The sequence below is a fragment of the Sorex fumeus genome, unplaced genomic scaffold (genome assembly GCF_029834395.1).
Source record: "Sorex fumeus unplaced genomic scaffold, SorFum_2.1 ptg000044l, whole genome shotgun sequence".
NCBI lineage: Eukaryota > Metazoa > Chordata > Mammalia > Eulipotyphla > Soricidae > Sorex > Sorex fumeus.
This window is the reverse complement of record NW_026606101.1, coordinates 66,214,801-66,233,667: the sequence shown is the minus strand read 5'-3', so window position 1 is coordinate 66,233,667 and position 18,867 is coordinate 66,214,801. Positions and strand designations below refer to the sequence as shown.

Genomic DNA, 18,867 nt, shown 5'->3' with positions numbered 1-18,867 from the left:
CCCCCTTTATCCTCTCCTCTCTTTCCCTTTCCTTCCCTCCCCTCCCTCTCCCCTCCCTCTCCCCCCCCCCCCCCCAAGTTCCCCCAACTCCTCTGATGGGGATTAAACTCAGGTTTCATGCATGCAAAGCATGTGATTTGCCACTGAGCCACATCCTTGGCCCTCCTCTTTTTTTGAGGGGAGGGGAACATCCTGGTGGTGCTTGGGATGCCATGGGGTACTGGGGATTGAATCCTGGCCTTTAGCTTGCAAAGCGTGCACTCCAGCCCTTTGAGTCCTTTCCTTGGCCTGTTACTAAATTCTTCATTTTGGTACTCTCTTTACAACTACATATTCTTTTAAAAAGACTGTATTATGGATAAAACTGATCTATTGATTCCCATGAACTCCTTATTCCAAAACCTTAGTCCTCCTTCCTAGCTCTAAAGTAAATCACTTCCAGATCTGTCTGTATAGTTTGCCCAGTGGCTCACAGAGTTGAGTATTAATTGCTTGGTTTAGGGTCATGCCTGGCAGTGGTGGGGGTTCATTCCTAGTGGTGCTTGGGACAATGTGCTGTTGGGGATCAAATCCAGGTATCCTTTGCAGACCATGTGCTCAACTCATGGTGCATTCTTTCCCGCTTCATATACTCTCTGAAACTCAAAGCTTGTTTATAATGTTTTCCCGTCAAACAAAAATTAGTTGCAAGTGTGATCAAAACTAATGACAGTTGCGTAGGGAGAGAGTTCAGCAGGTAAGGCATACCTTGCACATGGCCGACCCACATTCAATTCCTGGGATTCCATATGTCCCCCATGCCAGGAACAATCCCAGAGGGCAGAGCCAAGAGAACCCCTGAGCACTGCCGGGTGTGGTCCAAAAATACCCCAAGCCCCAAGGCAAAAACTAGCAACATCTATTTGAAAGTGATCCATATTTGATAACTTGTCTTTATTCAGTTTTGCAAAAAGGAAAAGTATAAACAGTTAAATCATGCAGGCTTTCCCCCACCCAAACACACTTTTAACATTTCCAAAAGTTGATCAAATGACTTACCTTATATGATTAATCTAGAGTTTATAAACACTTTGAATGATACATAGTGACAGGTAAGATACAGGGAAAATACACAGAATTTTATAGGTTTGATTACCTTGGTAATTGTTAAGCTACGAAACTCACATTTCATTGAGTAGCATTAAGATCATGCATGATGACGGTTAACTTTTATCAAGGGGCCTGAGATACTTTAACAACTTGAATTTTCCATCTGGACAGTAATAATTACATTCAATATGATCTTTACCATAAAGTCAAGTACTCTACTATCCTATTTTGTCAGAATTCATATTTCTTATATTTCTTGCTAAGACTACAATGGAACACACAGTCTGAAGATAGACTTTGGGTACCCGAAATCAAACAGCCTTACTTTAAATGATACGACATTGATAGTTCTACATTTATAATAAACTTTGAAAGTAAGAAAAATGTTAAAAAGAAAAACCACATGTATGTAGGCAAGTTGAGTTTTAGTATTTACTGAGTTTTAGAAACCCTTATCTGTGACTCCTAAAATGCATTTTAAATACTTTTTTGGGGAAAAAAAGGCATTGCTTCCTTCCTTGGTAGAGGACATGGTAAATGTCATGAATACATTTTTTGGGCTTTTTTTGTCACACCTGGTGATGCTCAGGGATTACTCCTGGCTCTGCACTCAGGAATTACTCCTGGCAGTGCTTGGGGACCGCATGGGATGCCGGGATTGAACCCAGGTAGTCTGCGTGCAAGGCAAATGCCCTACCCGCTGTACTATTGCTCTGGAACTTATATGAATACTTTTATTTTTTCAGCTTTTTTGAGTCACATCCGATGATGCTCAGGGGTTTCTCCTGGCTTGGCACTTAGGAATTACCCCTGGCGGTGCTCGGGGACCATACTGGATGCTAGGGATCGAACCCAGGTTGTCCGTGTACAAGGCAAACACCCTACCTGCTGTACTATTGCTTCAGCCTTTATATGAATACTTTTAGCCCTAATAATGTACCAGTGTTTATGTGCTTTATGTAGAGCTTAAATAGTCACTTTTAATGCTTTCTCATGTATTAGATTACTTTAATAGTTTCTGTGAACATTTTAAGTGGAAGATCGTTTTGCTCATGAAGGTAAAGTGACAGGAAGTTGGGAGGATATTGACACTGGTTGTTAGAATTACTGCATCTATTAATTACTATAGCATTTGATGGTATATTTCCTAAACATTTTCTGCTCTGTCTAACAGAGACCAAGGTTTGATTATTTCAGTGTTTAGCCTTCACACCTTGTAGGGTACCAAGTGATGATGGGAAGGAAAGAATTCTGACATTCAGGGCTTGTCATTTAAAAAAAATCGGGGAAAGATAAAAAATATGTATAAATTTGCTTAGGGGATTTCTTGAATAATCAGAAATTTCTTTTTTTAATTTTTAAGAAATTTTTTTTTGATTTTGGGTCACACCCAGTGATGCTCAGGGGTTACTCCTGGCTTTGCACTCTGGAATTACTCCTGGCGGTGCTTGGGGGACCATATGGGATGCCGGGGATTGAACCCGGGTCGGCCACGGGCAAGGCAAATGCCCTACTGCTGTACTATTGCTCAGGCCCATTTCCTTCTTATTAATGCTTCCAATTTTCAAGAATGTTACAGAATTTGACTACGTTGTTTCTCTGGGGGAACAAAAAAAACCCCAGACGTCTGTAAGAAACCCATGTACCATTAAACATAAAATAAGTTTAATGAGTAGCATCACAGTTTTCTTGAATTTTTGTTACAAATAAGAGTTGGGTAGAATATTAGAGTAGTAGTTTATTTTCAGCATGAAATAATGATTAGCATTCAGCGATAAAGCTCTAGTTAGAATTTTCTCATATCATTTAAACAAGCCTTCTGATAGGAAATATGAGTGGGGCATCAACTAAATTAGAGAGAGATTAATGCCAAATGTTAACATTTTAAAAGTATGAATCAAATTACTTTTTAAATTTGGGGGGTTTGGGGGCCACACCTGGTGATGCTCAGGTTAGTCCTGGCTCTACAGAGCTCAGGGATTACTCCTGGTAGGCTTGGGGACCATATTGGGTGCCAGGTGTTGAATCTGGTTGGCTGCATGCAAGGAGGCGCCTTACCCGCTGTGCTTTCTCCAGTCCCAATGTACTTGTTTCTATTAAAATATTTTCTTCAGGTTTATGTAAGATCCACAGGATGGGGAAGGATTATTCAGAGCTTGCCAGCAAGGTTGTGGAAGGCCTGGTGGTTACAATACCTGAGGATGTAAAGTGACTAGCAGTTTGGCAGGTCATCATGAAACTACATTAAACCAAGTAAGTTCAAGATCTTTGAACTCCAGTACACATAAAATTAAAGGAAGTCTCTGAGATGTTTGGCAGTGCTTTTATTACCAAGGGCTAAGTCTGTTCCGAAGGCCCTTTTTCAAGTTCCAGAATTTTACTCAAGTTTTCTGCAAGTGAAGGTGTCTCAGCTCCACAGGAGCATTGAGGGGCCTCGAGTGCCAGGCAGCAGAGGCAACTACCAGTTCTGTGCAGAAAACTGTGCTTGGTGTGTTTTCGTGATCTTGGTACATTTAGTGGTTGAAGAGTGCTGATTCTTTGCAGACTTCGGTGGTGATGTACATCATAACTGATTTCGAAGGAAAGCTCATTATGGTTGAGGCAAAATGGAGGAGACTTTCAAAGTGTATCCAAACCTATCATTTAAAAACATATTACAGTTCCTAGTGCAGATACACACTTGCAGAAACCAAAGCCTTAAAAAGCAGTATGCAAACTAGAGCATCTCTTCACAAGAAAAATTTAAAATACAAATTTTTGTGTAGACACTGGCCAGCTACTCTTCGTCCACTGACTGAAGCTTTCCACATTTCTCTGAAACATTTGAAGTTATTTTACTGTTCTTGTTTCCAAATTCAGAGAGAGAGGCAGTTTCTTCTGTTTCATAATCTTCAAAAGAGCTGAGAGAAAGCAGAAGTGAATTACTCATATTTAGCCAGAATTAGTGATTAAAACATAAGCCAGAGATTGAAGACTGTTTGCTAGTGTACTCTGATGAGGCAGCTAAAAACGACAGGTCACCCTGGAAATGATGCTTAGACTATACATTAATTTCACGTTAATGTGAAAAACCATGGCCAGCGAGCCGAGCACATTTGTTTGGTCCCTGGCACTGCATAGCACTGCCAGGAGTTCCAGAGCACAGAGCCTGCAGCAGGTACTGAGCACCACTGGGTGTGGCTCTCAAGGCTGAGAATGCTGTCGAGCTTTCCCTAAGCTCTTTTGGTGGGAATGAGAGCAGTATGTATGATGCTAGGTTAGGGAGGATGTGAGGTCCCTAAAGTGAATTTCATGTGAATTCACTGAAGAAACCACCTTAGGAATTTTTCTCAACTCACAATGGGCTTCTATGACCCCAGGTACATTTTAATATGCAAGTGTAGACATAAAGCTTACACTTAACATATTAGTAATGTCCATTGTGGTAATCCTTTTTTTTTTTTTTTTGGGTCACACCCGGGGATGTAAAGGGGTTACTCCTGGCTCTGCACTCAGGAGTTACTCTTGGCGGTGCTCAGGGGACCATATGGGATGCTGGGAATCGAACCCGGGTCGGCCGCGTGCAAGGCAAACGCCCTATCCGTTGTGCTATCTCTCCAGTCCCTCTTTTTTTTTTTTTAAAGTAAAATTCTACAACAAGTTCCCTCTGCTCACTCCTTTTTTAGTATACTCTGCATTTATATCCTCCAGAATATCTGGAGATTTACCTGATTGTCAGAGTTGGGTGGATATTGCATCTAGTTGGCAGAGTTCAAATAATGCTGTTTTAACATCCTACAACATGCCAGACAACATCTATTAACAATGACCCAACTTAAACTTGCTCTTTTTTTTGGGGGGGGGGGGTCACACCCGGTGATGATCAGGGGTTACTCCTGACTCATGCACTCAGGAATTACTCCTGGCAGTGCTGGGGGAACCAAATGGGATGCCTGGGAATCGAACCCGGGTAAGCCACATGCAAGGCAAACCCCCTACCTGCTATACTATCACTCAGGCACCACTCTTGCTCTTTAATCTTAGTGCTTTCTAGGGTTCTTCACTAAGTTCTTTAGTATTTTCCTGAGCAGTTAAACCTCCACAACTTGTTCCCCTGTCAAGGTTCTAAACCTACAAGTCCAGACTCTACCCCCTTTTAAGCTCGAGAGTGTTGTTCAGCTGCTTATTTTATGACTCTTCCGGTATAGTAAACCTGAACTTGTCCTTCCTACATCTCTGGTTTTCTGTTTTAGTAAATGCCACTAGACCTAGGCAGAGCCAGAAACCTATTTATCCCTTGGTCTTCACCCTCCCTCCTTTGAATCTCCTTCTCAGACCACTGAGGATACCATGTTGAAACGTCTTGCCTTCTCTTCTCTATTACTACTTCTGTGAGTTAGAGTAGCTTGATTGTTTGGCTTAAATAATCCAGTTTTACTAACAAGTGCTTTTCTTCATTTAACCACAACCTGCTGTCACTGTACACACTTCTTGGCAGCTTGCAGCATCAAACCCCCATTGGTTGACACGTTTTTACTTTTAATATGAAGTATCATTTACAGGGCTCCCAATTCCCATCTTTTATGTAGCGTATAATGGCTTTATCCTCACTTCTTGCACCTTTACTAATCTAGCAAAGGAATCTTGTTAACCCTTTTTGGTAGCTTTTTTAGACTTGCATGATCTGTTCCATTAATCTTTCCTGCTTTGGCTCACTATGGTCCAACTACACTGGTTTTGTTAAAGGTTCTCAACAAACATCCTGCATTCTGCCTCACTGCACACATTTCCCTCTGCTTAGGACATTTTTGCTCTCTGGCCTTTTGCAGAACTGTATCCTTCTAAAACTTAGGTTCACATCACTTCCTCAGGAAATCCTTCCATCAAACTCTGAGGCAGTCCTCTCCGTGACTGGTTCATCACATTTGTTTCTTTCATAATTATATAACTAAATGTGTTTACACTTGAGTGGTCATTTTGTAATGCATTCGTTACCTTGGGCTTGTAAAGTACTAGTACTGGGTGAATTCCTGAATGAAAAAGAATGTCCTAATGTAGTGAAATGAATTACAGAAGGCTAGAGTTGGTAAAATGGTGAGGAAGTCATCTTGAAGTCATTAAAGAACCGATCACGATCACGAGCACCAGTAACGTCTCCTTCGTCCTAGCCCTGAGATTTTTAAGTGCCATATTCAAGGCTCTTTCAGGGCTAGGAGAATGAGACCCATCATTGTTACTGGTATTTGGTATATTGGGTATGCCACGGGGAGTTTGCCAGACTCTGCCGTGTGGGCAGGTTACATTCGGTACCCTGCCAGGTTGAAGAGCCCTGAGTCATTTTTTACTTTTTACTATTTTGTTTTTTGGCCATACCTGATGATACTCAGGGATCACTCCTAATGGGCAAAGGGGTGCCATCTGGGATGCTGGTGATCGAATTGGGGTGAGTTGCATGCACACCCCTCCTCCCCCAGTGTACTATCCCTGGCCCAATTTATTTTTCTTGGGGAAAATATCTTTCTTAGCACTGCTCAAGGCCTAGGGGCACCCCAGCAATAATGCTCAGCTCAGTGGTGAAGGCCTGGCAATTTTTGGGTGGTCTGGCCCACACTCATGGTACTGCTGGTCTCAGCTCTGTCTGGGGGCACCAGGACCAAACTCGGGTGTTCAGGGACACATGATTGAATTCTCAGGCCTTGTGCGTGCATGAAAGGCTTGCATCCTAACTTTTTGGGCCATCTGAATCTTCGAATTATCTTTTTTTTTTTAATTTAAACTTTTACTTATTTAGGCACCATGAAATTACAAAATTCTTCATGGTTGGGTTTAAGGCATACCGTGTTTCAACGTCCATCCCTTCACCTGTGTCCACTTCCCTCCACCACTCCCCCCACTGTCCTGCCCCATCATCTTTCTCCTGCTTTCCAGGAATTCCTTAGGGAGTGTAATGTGTTTACCTCTTCTTTCTAAAGTTCTCCTTCTAACTTTACTAGTAGATCACTGGGATTCCTCAGGACTCAAAAGAATGTTTTAGGAAATACTATTAACTGGCTATTTTTTTAAATGAGTAAGAGGGGCAAACACTTGGTTTGATTTCAGGACATTATCTAGGAATTGTTTTGAATCTAGTTTGGGAGATCTTGCTATTCCCAGGACATGGGGATAGACTATGTGACTCAGGGTTTGAGTGGGAACAACTAAGATATGCAAGCTTAGAATGAAATATGGTGAGAGTTGGGAAGATAGCTCAGTGGTCATGGTCTATGCGTTATATGCATTGGGATGGAGTTTCAACCCTAGGACCACACTGCCATCTCCAGCCCCCAACCCTGAATTGCTGTGTGGTGCTGCAGGCCCCTGGTACCCTGCAGGCTGCTTTCCCTGATGGTTCCTGGCACTGCAGGCTTGAAGCAGTGCTGCACCCCTGGGCCCTGCATTGAACTGTGGCCCAGTTTGTCAAGTACTGGTGGAGTGTCTCCTGGGTCCTCTGAGCACTACTTAGGAGACTCCTTTGTGCCCCTCCCCCCAAAATCATGTGCTGACTTGGAATCCATGCTCAGAAATTGAGTGAATTATAACTTTGTACTTTTAAATTAAAAAACATCCATTTGTCAAATGAATTAACTGAAATATTCTGGAAAGTAGATATTTCTTGCTTGGGAATTTGCATCTATAGTTGTTAATTCTTATTTTGGATATAAATATGAATTTAGTATATTCTAATTATGACTTTGAAGGGAGGGTCAGAATTTAATTTTTGTTACCAATCACGGTGTCTGGCATTGGGTAGCAAATAATCTAGTGAAAAATTAAAATGTGGCTGATTTGTTGACTGAAGAAAAATGAAAACTTTAAAAATAAAAATATTCACTTCAGTTCCATATAATTGCTCTGTTTACTGGACACTAAAAATGACTCAAAAATAATTGTAAGGTTATATCTCATTATTTGGGATATTAATTATTGCCTTCTCTTGGCCTCAATATACACAAATCATTTCACCTTTATCGATCCTGCTTCTCTTCTAAGTCCTCCCACTTCACTAAAGAAAGGCTTCAAGCAATTTGTTTCCTATAGCTACATTCCTTGATCTTCCTAGCTACATTCCTGGAGATCGTTCTGGTGGGGTTTGGCTGGCTTTCTTTGCCTGTGGTGCCTTTTACGGGTAGTGCCTGTGGAAGTAGCAGAACTCTGACAGAAAGAGTAATTCAAACAAGATTATATTTGACATGAAGAAAAAAGATGCCTCAATCAACATTTAGAAAACAGCTCTTTAAAACTGTCTAAATGTCCCATAATAGGGAAATGGTTGGGATGGTGTCATGTTTTTCAGTACAGCAGTGACATTAATTGTGACAAAGAAATATACCAAAGTGTAAAAAATGATTGGATAACTGAACCAAGGACAATGTAATCTCTGTGTTCTCTAATTTGTCTGCAGCAAGCATGTATATTTTTACTGATCAGAAAAAAAATTGTTTAATGTAGGTTAATCAAATGTTAGTAAAGTACCAGAATATTCTGTTGGAAAGTGTTTCTTTTTTTTTTTTTTTTTGCTTTTTGCATCACACCTGGCGATGCACAGGGATTACTCCTGGCTCTGCACTCAGGAGTTACTCCTGGTGGTGCTCAGGGGACCATATGGGATGCTGGGAATCGAACCCGGGTCGGCCGCGTGCAAGGCAAACACCCTACCCACGGTGCTATCTCTCCAGGCCCAGAAAGTGTTTTTTAAGGTAATTTTTGTTTTTGAGGGGTTTGTGTCACACCTGGGCAGATGTTGGGGGTGCCATGCAAGCCCTGCACAATATGGCCTTGAAATAACAAACTTAGAACTTAAAAGCTTGTTTCAGGTTATTGTGGGTCTCAGTTTCTTTTTATTTTTGCCACTTCTGGTGGGGCTTGGTCATTGGTGGTGCTTGAGGAGCCCACACAGTGCCAGTACCCACCGAGACAGCTCTAGCCTGGGCTTCAGTGTCTAGATAGCAATGTGGAATATTCTTTTAGCCTGTTTCACAAAATTTCTGTTGAGTTTCTGGCTATTGTAAAAACCTATGAATGTTAATTAGTATAAATATGGTAGCACATACTGTTATCTTTAGGTAGGTGACACCTTTATTTGAACTGACTGATGTAACTGGGACCCTGATCTTTCTGGCTTTCTCTGACCACAGACCACTATGGTTTTAGCTGAATTTATTACACAAATTCTGTTGTATGCTATAATCACATTTTCTGTTCATGTAGCAATTCACAATGTTTTTATCATACTCAAGTGGTGCTTGGGATTGTACCTGGGGTCCTGCATGCAAAGCTTGTGGCTCTGCACTCAGGAGTTACTCCAGCCCCTTGAATTATCTCCCTGGCTGGTTTTGACCCTCAGGAGTGAAGTTATTTGGGTTCCTGTAGTTATTACAGTGAGGGGAGCTGCTAGAATATTCTGCCTTCTTGTGTCCCTCAGTAAGCACATGTTGAAGATCTACCTCCCCAACAATCTCGCAGGTGCTGGAATTTTAAGACAATAAAGGACGTTTCTTTGCCCCAGAGAAACCCACATTCTAGTGGAAAGACAAGACAAACAGCCCTATTTTTCTGGCATTTATATGCTAGATTGTGTCAGATTATCTCACACTCAGCAAAAACCCACAGTTCAATGCAACATGTGTTTACTATGTTCCAAGTGATGTGCAGTCCTGGAAATGAAGAGATCAAGGTAAGCAGTGGAATGGTCACTGACACTGACACTATCCTCCCGTTGTTCATCGATTTGCTCAAGCAGGCCCAGTAATGTCTCCATCGTGAGACTTGTTGCTGTGTTTGGCATATTGAATATGTCGCAGGTAGCTTGCCAGGCTTTGCCGTGCGGGCGAGATACTCTCGGTAGCTTGCCGGCTTTCCGAGAAGGGTGGAGGAATCGAACCCAGCTCGGCCAGGCTGGCTGTGCACAAGGCAAACGCCCTACCGCTGTGCTATCACTCCAGCTCAGTGGAATGGTAATGCTTTTTTTGGGGGGGAGGGTGTGTGGGGGGCTCCACCTGGCAATTCTCAGGGGTTACTCCTGGCTCTGCACTCAGGAATCACTCCTGGGAGTACTCAGGATTGGGATATGGGGATGGAACCTGCGTGGGCTGCGTGCAAGGCAAGCGCCTTACCCACTGTACTGTCTCTTCAGTCCCAAGGAATGATAATGCTCTAGAGACTGAAGGTTCTACAGTGTGGTTTTAGTTGAATTTATTACACATATGCTGTGTAAGAAGGTTCCACAGTGTGGCTGCTATCAGTGCTATCAGTGGCAATAGTAATAAGCACCGTTTACTGCCGATATAGGCTCTAGGCTTGAGATAATAGGTCTTGCAGTGTTTATATCCTTTAAAGTTCTGGGTGTGGCAGGTTATATCTTCATTGTACAGGGGATATTGAGGCTTATTTGTCTAGGATTACAGAGCTAGTAAGTGGCAGAGCAAGGATTGAATTTAGGCTTGTCTAACTCTAAATTCTGTGCCCTTGACCGTGCTGTTACATTGATCTTTTCTATACAGGAAGTAGTAACAGTCGAAAGAGCTACTACTTATCAGGCATCTGTGGTGTGCCAGGTGTTTATATATTAGATTCTCACAAGCAGGTATCTTCTGAAACTGAGCCTGAGGAGTCAGGTAACAGTGTCCAGCTGGCAAGTGGTAGGTAGAACCAGATCTGCCTGGCTCCCGAGCCTCTTGCCTTTCCGTGCTACCATTCTCTTCTCCCTTTCTTTCTAATGCTTGAGTCTGGTAATTTCTGGTTGGTGTTTAGATTCATTCTAATTTGTAATTCCTCTTGAGTGAAGCCTAACTCTTACAGCCTTGGGATTTTAGATTTGGCTTTGTTTTGACACACCAATCAGCTCTTAAACCCTGCAATGGGACCTTGTCTTGGTTGATCTTCTAGTGCTTATTCTAGGGACAGTGGCTGTTGGAGGCCCACTCCCCTGAGGCCTCCTCCCCATGTGCTGTGCTGATTATCTAATCTCACGAAGTGAGACGAGAGCAGGCTGTCCAGCAGAAGCCTCAAACACACTGGCTGAATTTCTCTAGAGCTGGTCTGCATTTTCTCTCATCTGTACTTCCTCTCTCCCTTGCATACTCACTGTCTCTGGCACTAAGCAAGTGGAAAAAGCCGGCTTTAGTCCTTTAGCTGCCATCAGTTCCTCTTTTTGCACTAACCAGGATTTAGATGCCTCTCTTTTCCCCTTAAAGTTGGGTACAAAACAATATGTAGTGTAAGGTTCATTTCTGTAAAACAATGATCTATCTGCATTGAAACACCTAGAATTATATATCCAAAATGACAAGTACACTGTCTCTTGGTGGATTTTAGGTGAAGACTTGTTTATTTTCAACATCTTCAATGAATACATATACCTATGAAAGTAGATATAGGAGTAAAGTGACATTTCTTAATGTGCTAGATATGAACTTCATAAATTATCAGGCAGTAAGTAAAAAGCAATTTGTAATTCTACAGCCCAGAGTTAACAACTCCCCCAACTTAAGTGACCCCTGCTGAGGCATAGCTCAGTGGCACCTCCCTGTCAAGGTGTGAGGTCACAGCTGGATCCCAGCACTGCCCCACATTGGTGGGTGTAATCCCGGCAACACAAACAATCCCGGCAAGCACTGCAGCTGAAGTGTACACCCTTGTGAGCACCATAACTAACTGTGATCTTCAGCACTGTAACCAAGTATGTGTGACCCTGGCTCATCATAGCAACAACAAAGGAAAGTAGAAAATCGGCTGCAGAGTGATAAACAGACACACGTTATTTAACCATTCTGTTAGTGCACACTTTGTTGTCTCATTTAACTGGCCAATGATACTATTTGACTAGAACAATGCTATCCAAATTTCTAATCACTAGAGTCTTTTGTCTTCAGTAACCTTTAATTTTTGAAATGTGAGAGTTCTTTATAAGAATATTTTGGAAATATAATTCTGGAGTATTTCAAAAAGAAAAAGCTTTAAATTTTGAAGGAAGTTCAAATTATTAGCATTTTGATTGCTTTTGACCAAGTTCACCAAAATTTTTCCATTTTATTCTAGAAGCTTTATGGTTTTCCCTCATACACTTAAGTCTGTTATCCACTGTCCGCTGTCCACTGTCCTCCCGTTGTTCGATTTGCTCAAGTGGGCCCAGTAACTTCTACATTTTTTTTGAAACTTGTTACTACGTTTGGCATATTGAATATGTCACGGGTAGCTTGCCAGGCTTTTGCTGTGTGGGTGAGATACTCTCGGTAGCTTGCCGGGCTCTTGAGAGGGGCGAAGGAATCGAATCCGGCTCGGTCGGGCTGGCTGCGTGCAAGGCAAACACCCTATCACTGTGCTATTGCTCCAGCCCAAGTCTGTTATCCCTTTTGTGTTAATTATTCTAGCACATGGGTTGAAATATGGATTGAAGCCTTCTAAAATTTTTTTTGTGTATTCAATTACTTCAGTCTCATTTAAAAAAATATTACACTTACTCTTTTGGTTGAAAATTAACTAGGGCATTTGCCTTGCACGCGGCTGACCCGGGTTGATTCCTCTGTCCCTCTCGGAGAGTCTGGCAAGCTACCGAGAGTATCCCGCCTGCACGGCAGAGCCTAGAAAGCTACCCGTGGCATATTCGATATGCCAAAAACACTAACAAGTATCACAATTTGTTGTGAGACATTACTGGTGCCACTTGAGCAAATCAATGAACAACGGGAGGACAGTGCTACAGTGCTACAGTATTGGAACTGTCTTCAGTGGTTCTCTGGCACTGTACTCAGACACCACTCCTGGAGGTGCTCAGAGGGACTCTTTATGGTGGTAGGAACTGAAGTAGAGTTAGCTGCATGCAAGGCAATTTTCTTAACCCCTTACTATTTCTCTGGCCCTGGTTGAACATTTTGTAATACATTTTGAAATCAGATACTTTTAAGTTCTTTTTTTCTTTCATAAATGTTTGGTTTCTGTAGGTACTTTGGAGATAATATATATACATATATATAAATATATATATATTAGTATCAGTGTGTCAATTTCTACAATGGAAGTCTTGCTTTTTGATAGTGAATAGGTTAAATATGATCATGTAGTATTTTGAAGTTTGGTATTGTGTTCTTAAATATTTGATAGAATAGGGGTTAAGACACCTGCCTTGCATGTGGTTGATCTGGTTTGATTCCCCGGCACTGCATATAGTCCCCCAAGCACTACCAGGGGTAATCTCTTAAGCACAGAGCCAGGAATAAGTCCTGAACCTGCTGGGTGTGACCATCACCCACTCCTCACCCCAAAACTCCTCAATTTCTTTTGGACTTTTTTTTTATTTACTGGTGAAACAAAAATGGTTTAATAACTAATTGAGCATTTTTACTTGATACGTAGTTTTTTCTAATTTTTTATTTTTTCTTGAGTCAGTTTTTGTTTTGCGCTGTACCTGGCAATGCTCAGGGCTTACTCCTGGCTCTGCACTCAAGAATTACTACTGATGGTGCTTTGGTGACCACATGGGATGCTGGGAATGGAACACCCAGGTAGGTGAGCCAGATGCAAGGTAAATGCCCTACCCACTACACACTCCCTGGTCCATGCAGTTGGTGATTCCTTCCCCCTCCCTTCCCTCCCTTAAATTGAGGCACTGTAATTTACAAAGTTATTCATGATCGAGTTTCAGGCATACAGCACTTCCTGGCAATTCTTGGGCAACCAGATGGGATGGTTGAATTTTAAGGCCTGAGCATACAGTACTGCTCGAGTCCTGCACTATTGGGAGTGGTCTGCAAGTATTGGGGACCACTCCAGCCACACATGGTGGTGCTTGGGGGCACCCGGGTCACATTTAGTGGTACTGTGAGCCTCCAGGGATACACCTGGCAATACTTAGAGCATTTTTTCTTTTCTTTCTTAGTGGAATAGGTGTTAACATTCCCTCTTTTCCAGGCCATATTCTTCAAGTTCCCCAATTTCCTTGAGAAAACATTAATTTGAATGGCCTAACTCTATCAAGAGTTGGTTCGGGGATCAGATGCAAACCAAGCCAATTAGAACCAAATCCTGGGCTTCTACTTGAAATTGAGGGCAAGAGATTTTTTTTCTTTTACTTGAACCCTCAACTATTTGGTGATTACTTAGTAAAATCTTGCCCAAGAGTGAAAGAAAAGCATGCCTAAGAGATGGAAGAAATTCTACTCCTACAGTCAGTAATATACCAAACTTTTCTGCTCCACATGCCTGTAACTAATTTCCTTTTTTGCTTATGTTTCCTCCACTTTGCTACTTTGAGCTGAATGTAGGTTCTCCAGTAAAGTGAAGGATGCTGATTAGCATACTGGGTTAGCATTGTTTTCTTTATTCAGTTGTTTCCTAGTTAACAATCTAATGTCTTTTCCTAAAAAGGATGTGAAAGTTATATATTTTATATACATTCTTATACTGACTTGAAAGAAAAATTTGTGGTGCTTGGAATCTGTGACATGAAATTTTTAACAGAGGTGCTCTAACTCTAGCCACTATTAGAGACATATAAATGCATCATCTACGGTTTCCTTTTTTATAGAAACAAAAGCATGACATGTTCTTCTGACCATTTACTGTCTAATGTTAACAGTATCTGTAATCAATTCTTAGCCAGTTTTAAGAATCAATTTTATTAATTTTTGTTACGATGGCTTTGTATCTTCCAATTTCTTTAGGATTAATTTACCTTGTTGAAGAATGTGCTGTAAGTTTTCTTTCAGATAGTCTGTAAACTGTCTGAAGTGTCTTTGTTTGGCCCTCACATTTAAACAGAAACAGAATTCTGTTCAAAGTTCTCGGCAGTATTTCAGTGATAATGCTCCACTTCTCTATGTGTTAACTTTGTAGGTAATCAGTTTTTTCTTTCTAAATCTTCAGCTGTTTTTTTTTTCTTTTTGCAAGATTACTCTAGTGTAGGGATTGGAAAACTGAAGTGTGTGGAACAAATCTGTCTTGCCAAAGATAGAAATTTAATACCCATGTGTCTGTTATTAAAATTTTATTGGAACATAGTTATTTACACACCTCTTATGAAAAGCTGCTTTCATAATATAATGGCAGAGCTCAGTTGTCATAGAAATCTGCAAAGCCTAAAATGTTACTTGGCCTGAAAAATATTTCTGATCCTTGTTCCAAAGGATACTCTGGTTTCAATAAACAGCTAAACTTCTGAGAATTAATTGGTTATTATTTCCCTGCCTTGTCTGTGAAGATTTTTTTACCTTCATATCATAGTAATATCTTATTCAAAAACTTTTCAGTTGTGTCCATTCTACTTCCGGTCCACTAGTTGTATTTTTCACTGAAATATTGTTTTTCATTTCCAACTATGTGGCTAGTCTTGCTCAGTTTCCCTAAATACAGCAGGTAGACTGATGTCCTGTTCTTACTGTGGTGAGTCTCCAAGTGTAAAGCTTCTAGTTGCTGAGCATTGGTGTGTCCGTTTTACTGTGGAGTTGAGATCAGACTACAGCCTCTGTGTGCACTGGCTTATTCATAGGAAGGGTCGTGGTGGGCTGCTAGTGTTTTCAGAGAATGAAAGGGTCAGGCTGCTGGCCTGTTGGTATTTCAGTGGCTGAGCTTACTAGCTGCCACACTCACCACTTTTATCTTTAATGTAGAGGTTGGGAATGTTTGGACCATGGGAACGCAGAGGATGGAAATGTCGGGCCATGGCCCAAGAAGTCATGTGGCCTGATTCTGCTACACGATGGCAAAGTATGCTCCTGCCTGCAGCCACCCTTGAGTGACGTTTTATATATCCAAATGACCCTTGATAGAAAGTTCTCCACTCCTGAGGGTGTGACCTATACGGGTGATTCTGCGTCTGGTCTCGTCCCTGCTCTTGCTTTTAGTTAAACATGGGTATGGCCCAGCCCTGGTGTTCCGCCTGTTTTCTGTAGTGTTATTTTCTGCATGCTTTAGCACAAAACCTAAGAGCTGGTTTCCTCTTTAATTGGGTCCCACCTAGTTTCTTCTTTCAGTGTTTCAGAAACTGTACATGTCCCTCTTCATACTTTAGGAAGGACAGTGTTGTTCTTATTTTCATATGGCATGAGCGACTGTAGTCTAATACCTATTTTGTAAAGGATCTGGACAGTAAACCACAGATGTATTCTATCTACTTTCAGAGAAAAAATGACAATGTTGGCAAATTTATAGGTTTCAACTTCTCTTTTTTCTTCATTTTGGGACTTCTGCTTTGAAAATCAGATGGTGCCTGCATGGGGATATGGCTTGGGGCAGGGCAGGTGCATCCTGGTATGGTGAGGCTCTGGTTCAATCCCCTCCAGGAGTATGTTCCATCCAATGACCTAATTCTGTTCTTAGTTTATACTGCGTGGTCTATAGTTTTCTTCTATATGCGTATTTTATGACTGAATTAGAATACTTAGAGTATGGTTATTATGTCTTTTCAAATGTTTATTCCCAAGCCTTCAACTTGATTTATCAGCGTTAAAGGATATCTGCTAAGGTCCTGCTAATAAACTTACAAATAAATTTATTCCTCTCCTCTATGTCCCTATTTCAGTTACATTAATTTTCCCTGTATATTGTATTTACAGTGCAGTGGAATAATATGAGGCTCTAAAAAAATTCAGAATGTTAATTAGATAAATCTATGGGACAATCTCTGATTTTTATTTTCTCCTGATCCCTTATTATTTATTTTTTTAATAAAAAATTTCTCTAGGGGCCAGGAATATAGCTTAAAGGGCTAGTGAGCACGCTGTGTATAGGAGGCTCAGGATAAGTCCCCACTGCACGGTGCCCTGAGACCCCTACGGAACACACTGGGAGCAGTCCTCGAGCACTGCTTGGATGTGGCCTGCAAGCAACAAATTACTTTTATATCCTCAAGGTCCCCCAAATAGAGGGTGAAACCTCACTTATACCTCAGTGATATAAACTATGAGTGTTTGGTTCATCATTACCTTGTCTCCAGTCTTTATTTTTACTATTTTGATCTTAATATTGAGAATTAATTGATATATAAAAGGTTGTACACATTTAATGACTACATCTTAATAAGTCGGGGCATTTGCATATCAATCTCTGATAACATTACTACAACTAAGGTACTAAATGTATCAGTCACCTCCAAAACTTTCCTTGTATTCTGTGGATTTTTGTAAGAACACTCAATGTGAGATCTATCCTTAACACAAAGTATACAACATCATGTTTTTAAATGTAGGTGCTATGTTTTGCAGCAGATCTCTGGAACGTATTGATATTGTATATCAAACTTTATATGTAAGTGTGAAAAAAGCAAGGTACCAAACAATACTACTGTACTATTATTTGTGTAAAGAGAATAAAGAAATAAACTGGAGATAGAGCTCAGTGATATAAGATACAAGTGTCAGATTCATGCCCCTCCGCATTCTCTCCCCACCCTCCAAAAAAACCCCAAAAGAAAATAGAAAAGAATGTATGTGTATGGTGGGTATTTGCTTATTCATAGCCATGTAGGTATCCAGATGAGAGAGAGAATGGGAGGGAGGTGGAAAGGGGGGAGTATCTTTGGAAGGGAACTTAAGAAGAAAGTGGTAACACTGCTTGTGGGGAGAACATGGCTAGAAGAAAATTTTTACTGTACCTTGTTTCTTTAATGACTGTGTTTTAAAATGCATCACATTGATAATAAAGATTACTTGAGAGCCTTAGAGAAACACTGACAAAAAATTGAGGAACTGACAAAGGAATCACTGGATGATTATGGAAACTAAAGTAGCTGAAATGTTCTAAGCAGTGAAACTCTTGAATAACTTCTTACAATGGTTTCCTTATGGAGCTGTATCTCATTATAAATTATATGAAGAAGTTATATCCTGTTATTTGCTGCTAATGCATGAAACTATACAGGACAAATAATTAAAGATGACCATATTTATCATTTAAAAAGCTTCAGTTCTGTTAGCTTCATCCTGGATTTATTTATTTATTGGCTTTCTGGGTCACACCTGGCGATGCTCAGGGCCTACTCCTGGTTCTGCACTCAGGAATTACTCCTGGTGGTGATTTTGGGAATGCCGGGGATCCAACCCGGGTCAGCTGCGTGTAAGGGAAACGTCCTACCTGCTGTACTATCGCTCTGGCCCCTCATGCTGTATTTGAAAGCTTTACTAACATTGTTTACAAAGTAGTGTGATTGCAGATACCTCGGTTTCCAGTGAAAGGTATAGTTCTTTCACAGTGAATAAGGCAGAAAAAGACTTCAGGAAATTTGTGACCTAGGGAACTATTGAGAAAAGTACTCAACTAAAAGTGGTGATAATCACTCAATTTTAATGATATTCAAAACCAGAATATCACTAACCTAATTAATTTAAACAAATTTTTTTTTTTTTGGTCACATCTTGCAACTGCTTGGGAACTACTGCTGGCTTATTAATTGGGGTCACTTCTAGTGGTAGTCAGGGGACCATGCGGTGTCGGGAACTGAACCTGGAAGTGCTCTAGTACTGGACCCCACCCCACCCACGCCAGCCTAATTTTTTACCGCAGTTTTACCATCCAGAGCTGGTGGCTCCTGTGAGAGGCCCGCGACGCCCAGGGAAGCGCACTCACCCTTCCTGGAACTGCGCTTGCGCAGACTCCTCCGCAACCAGCGTCTCATACTCCTCGGAGGCGAACCTGTCCCAGTCGGAGGGCTCGGGCCCATCGTTCTCAACATCCTGGCAGGAAAGATGATCACGGAGTCAACACAAGTGGGCGGAGTTCAATCATCACAAACATGGGTATCACTGCCAGAAACCTGTCTGAAAGATGTTT

General features: G+C 41.3%; 1 protein-coding gene across 2 annotated transcripts in view; it reads right to left on the bottom strand.

Annotated features, from left to right (window-relative positions):
- Window positions 1–912: 912 nt before the first annotated feature.
- Window positions 913–18,867, bottom strand: part of PPP2R3A (protein phosphatase 2 regulatory subunit B''alpha) — a 173,590-nt gene continuing 155,635 nt past the window's right edge. For both annotated transcript variants that reach the window (XM_056121611.1, XM_056121612.1), the window contains exons 14-15: window positions 18,664–18,770; window positions 913–3,989 (exon numbers count right to left, since the gene is read on the bottom strand). In XM_056121611.1, the coding sequence (XP_055977586.1) occupies window positions 3,866–3,989; window positions 18,664–18,770 (231 nt within the window). In that variant the 3' untranslated portion in view covers window positions 913–3,865. The remainder of the gene's footprint in view (window positions 3,990–18,663; window positions 18,771–18,867) is intronic.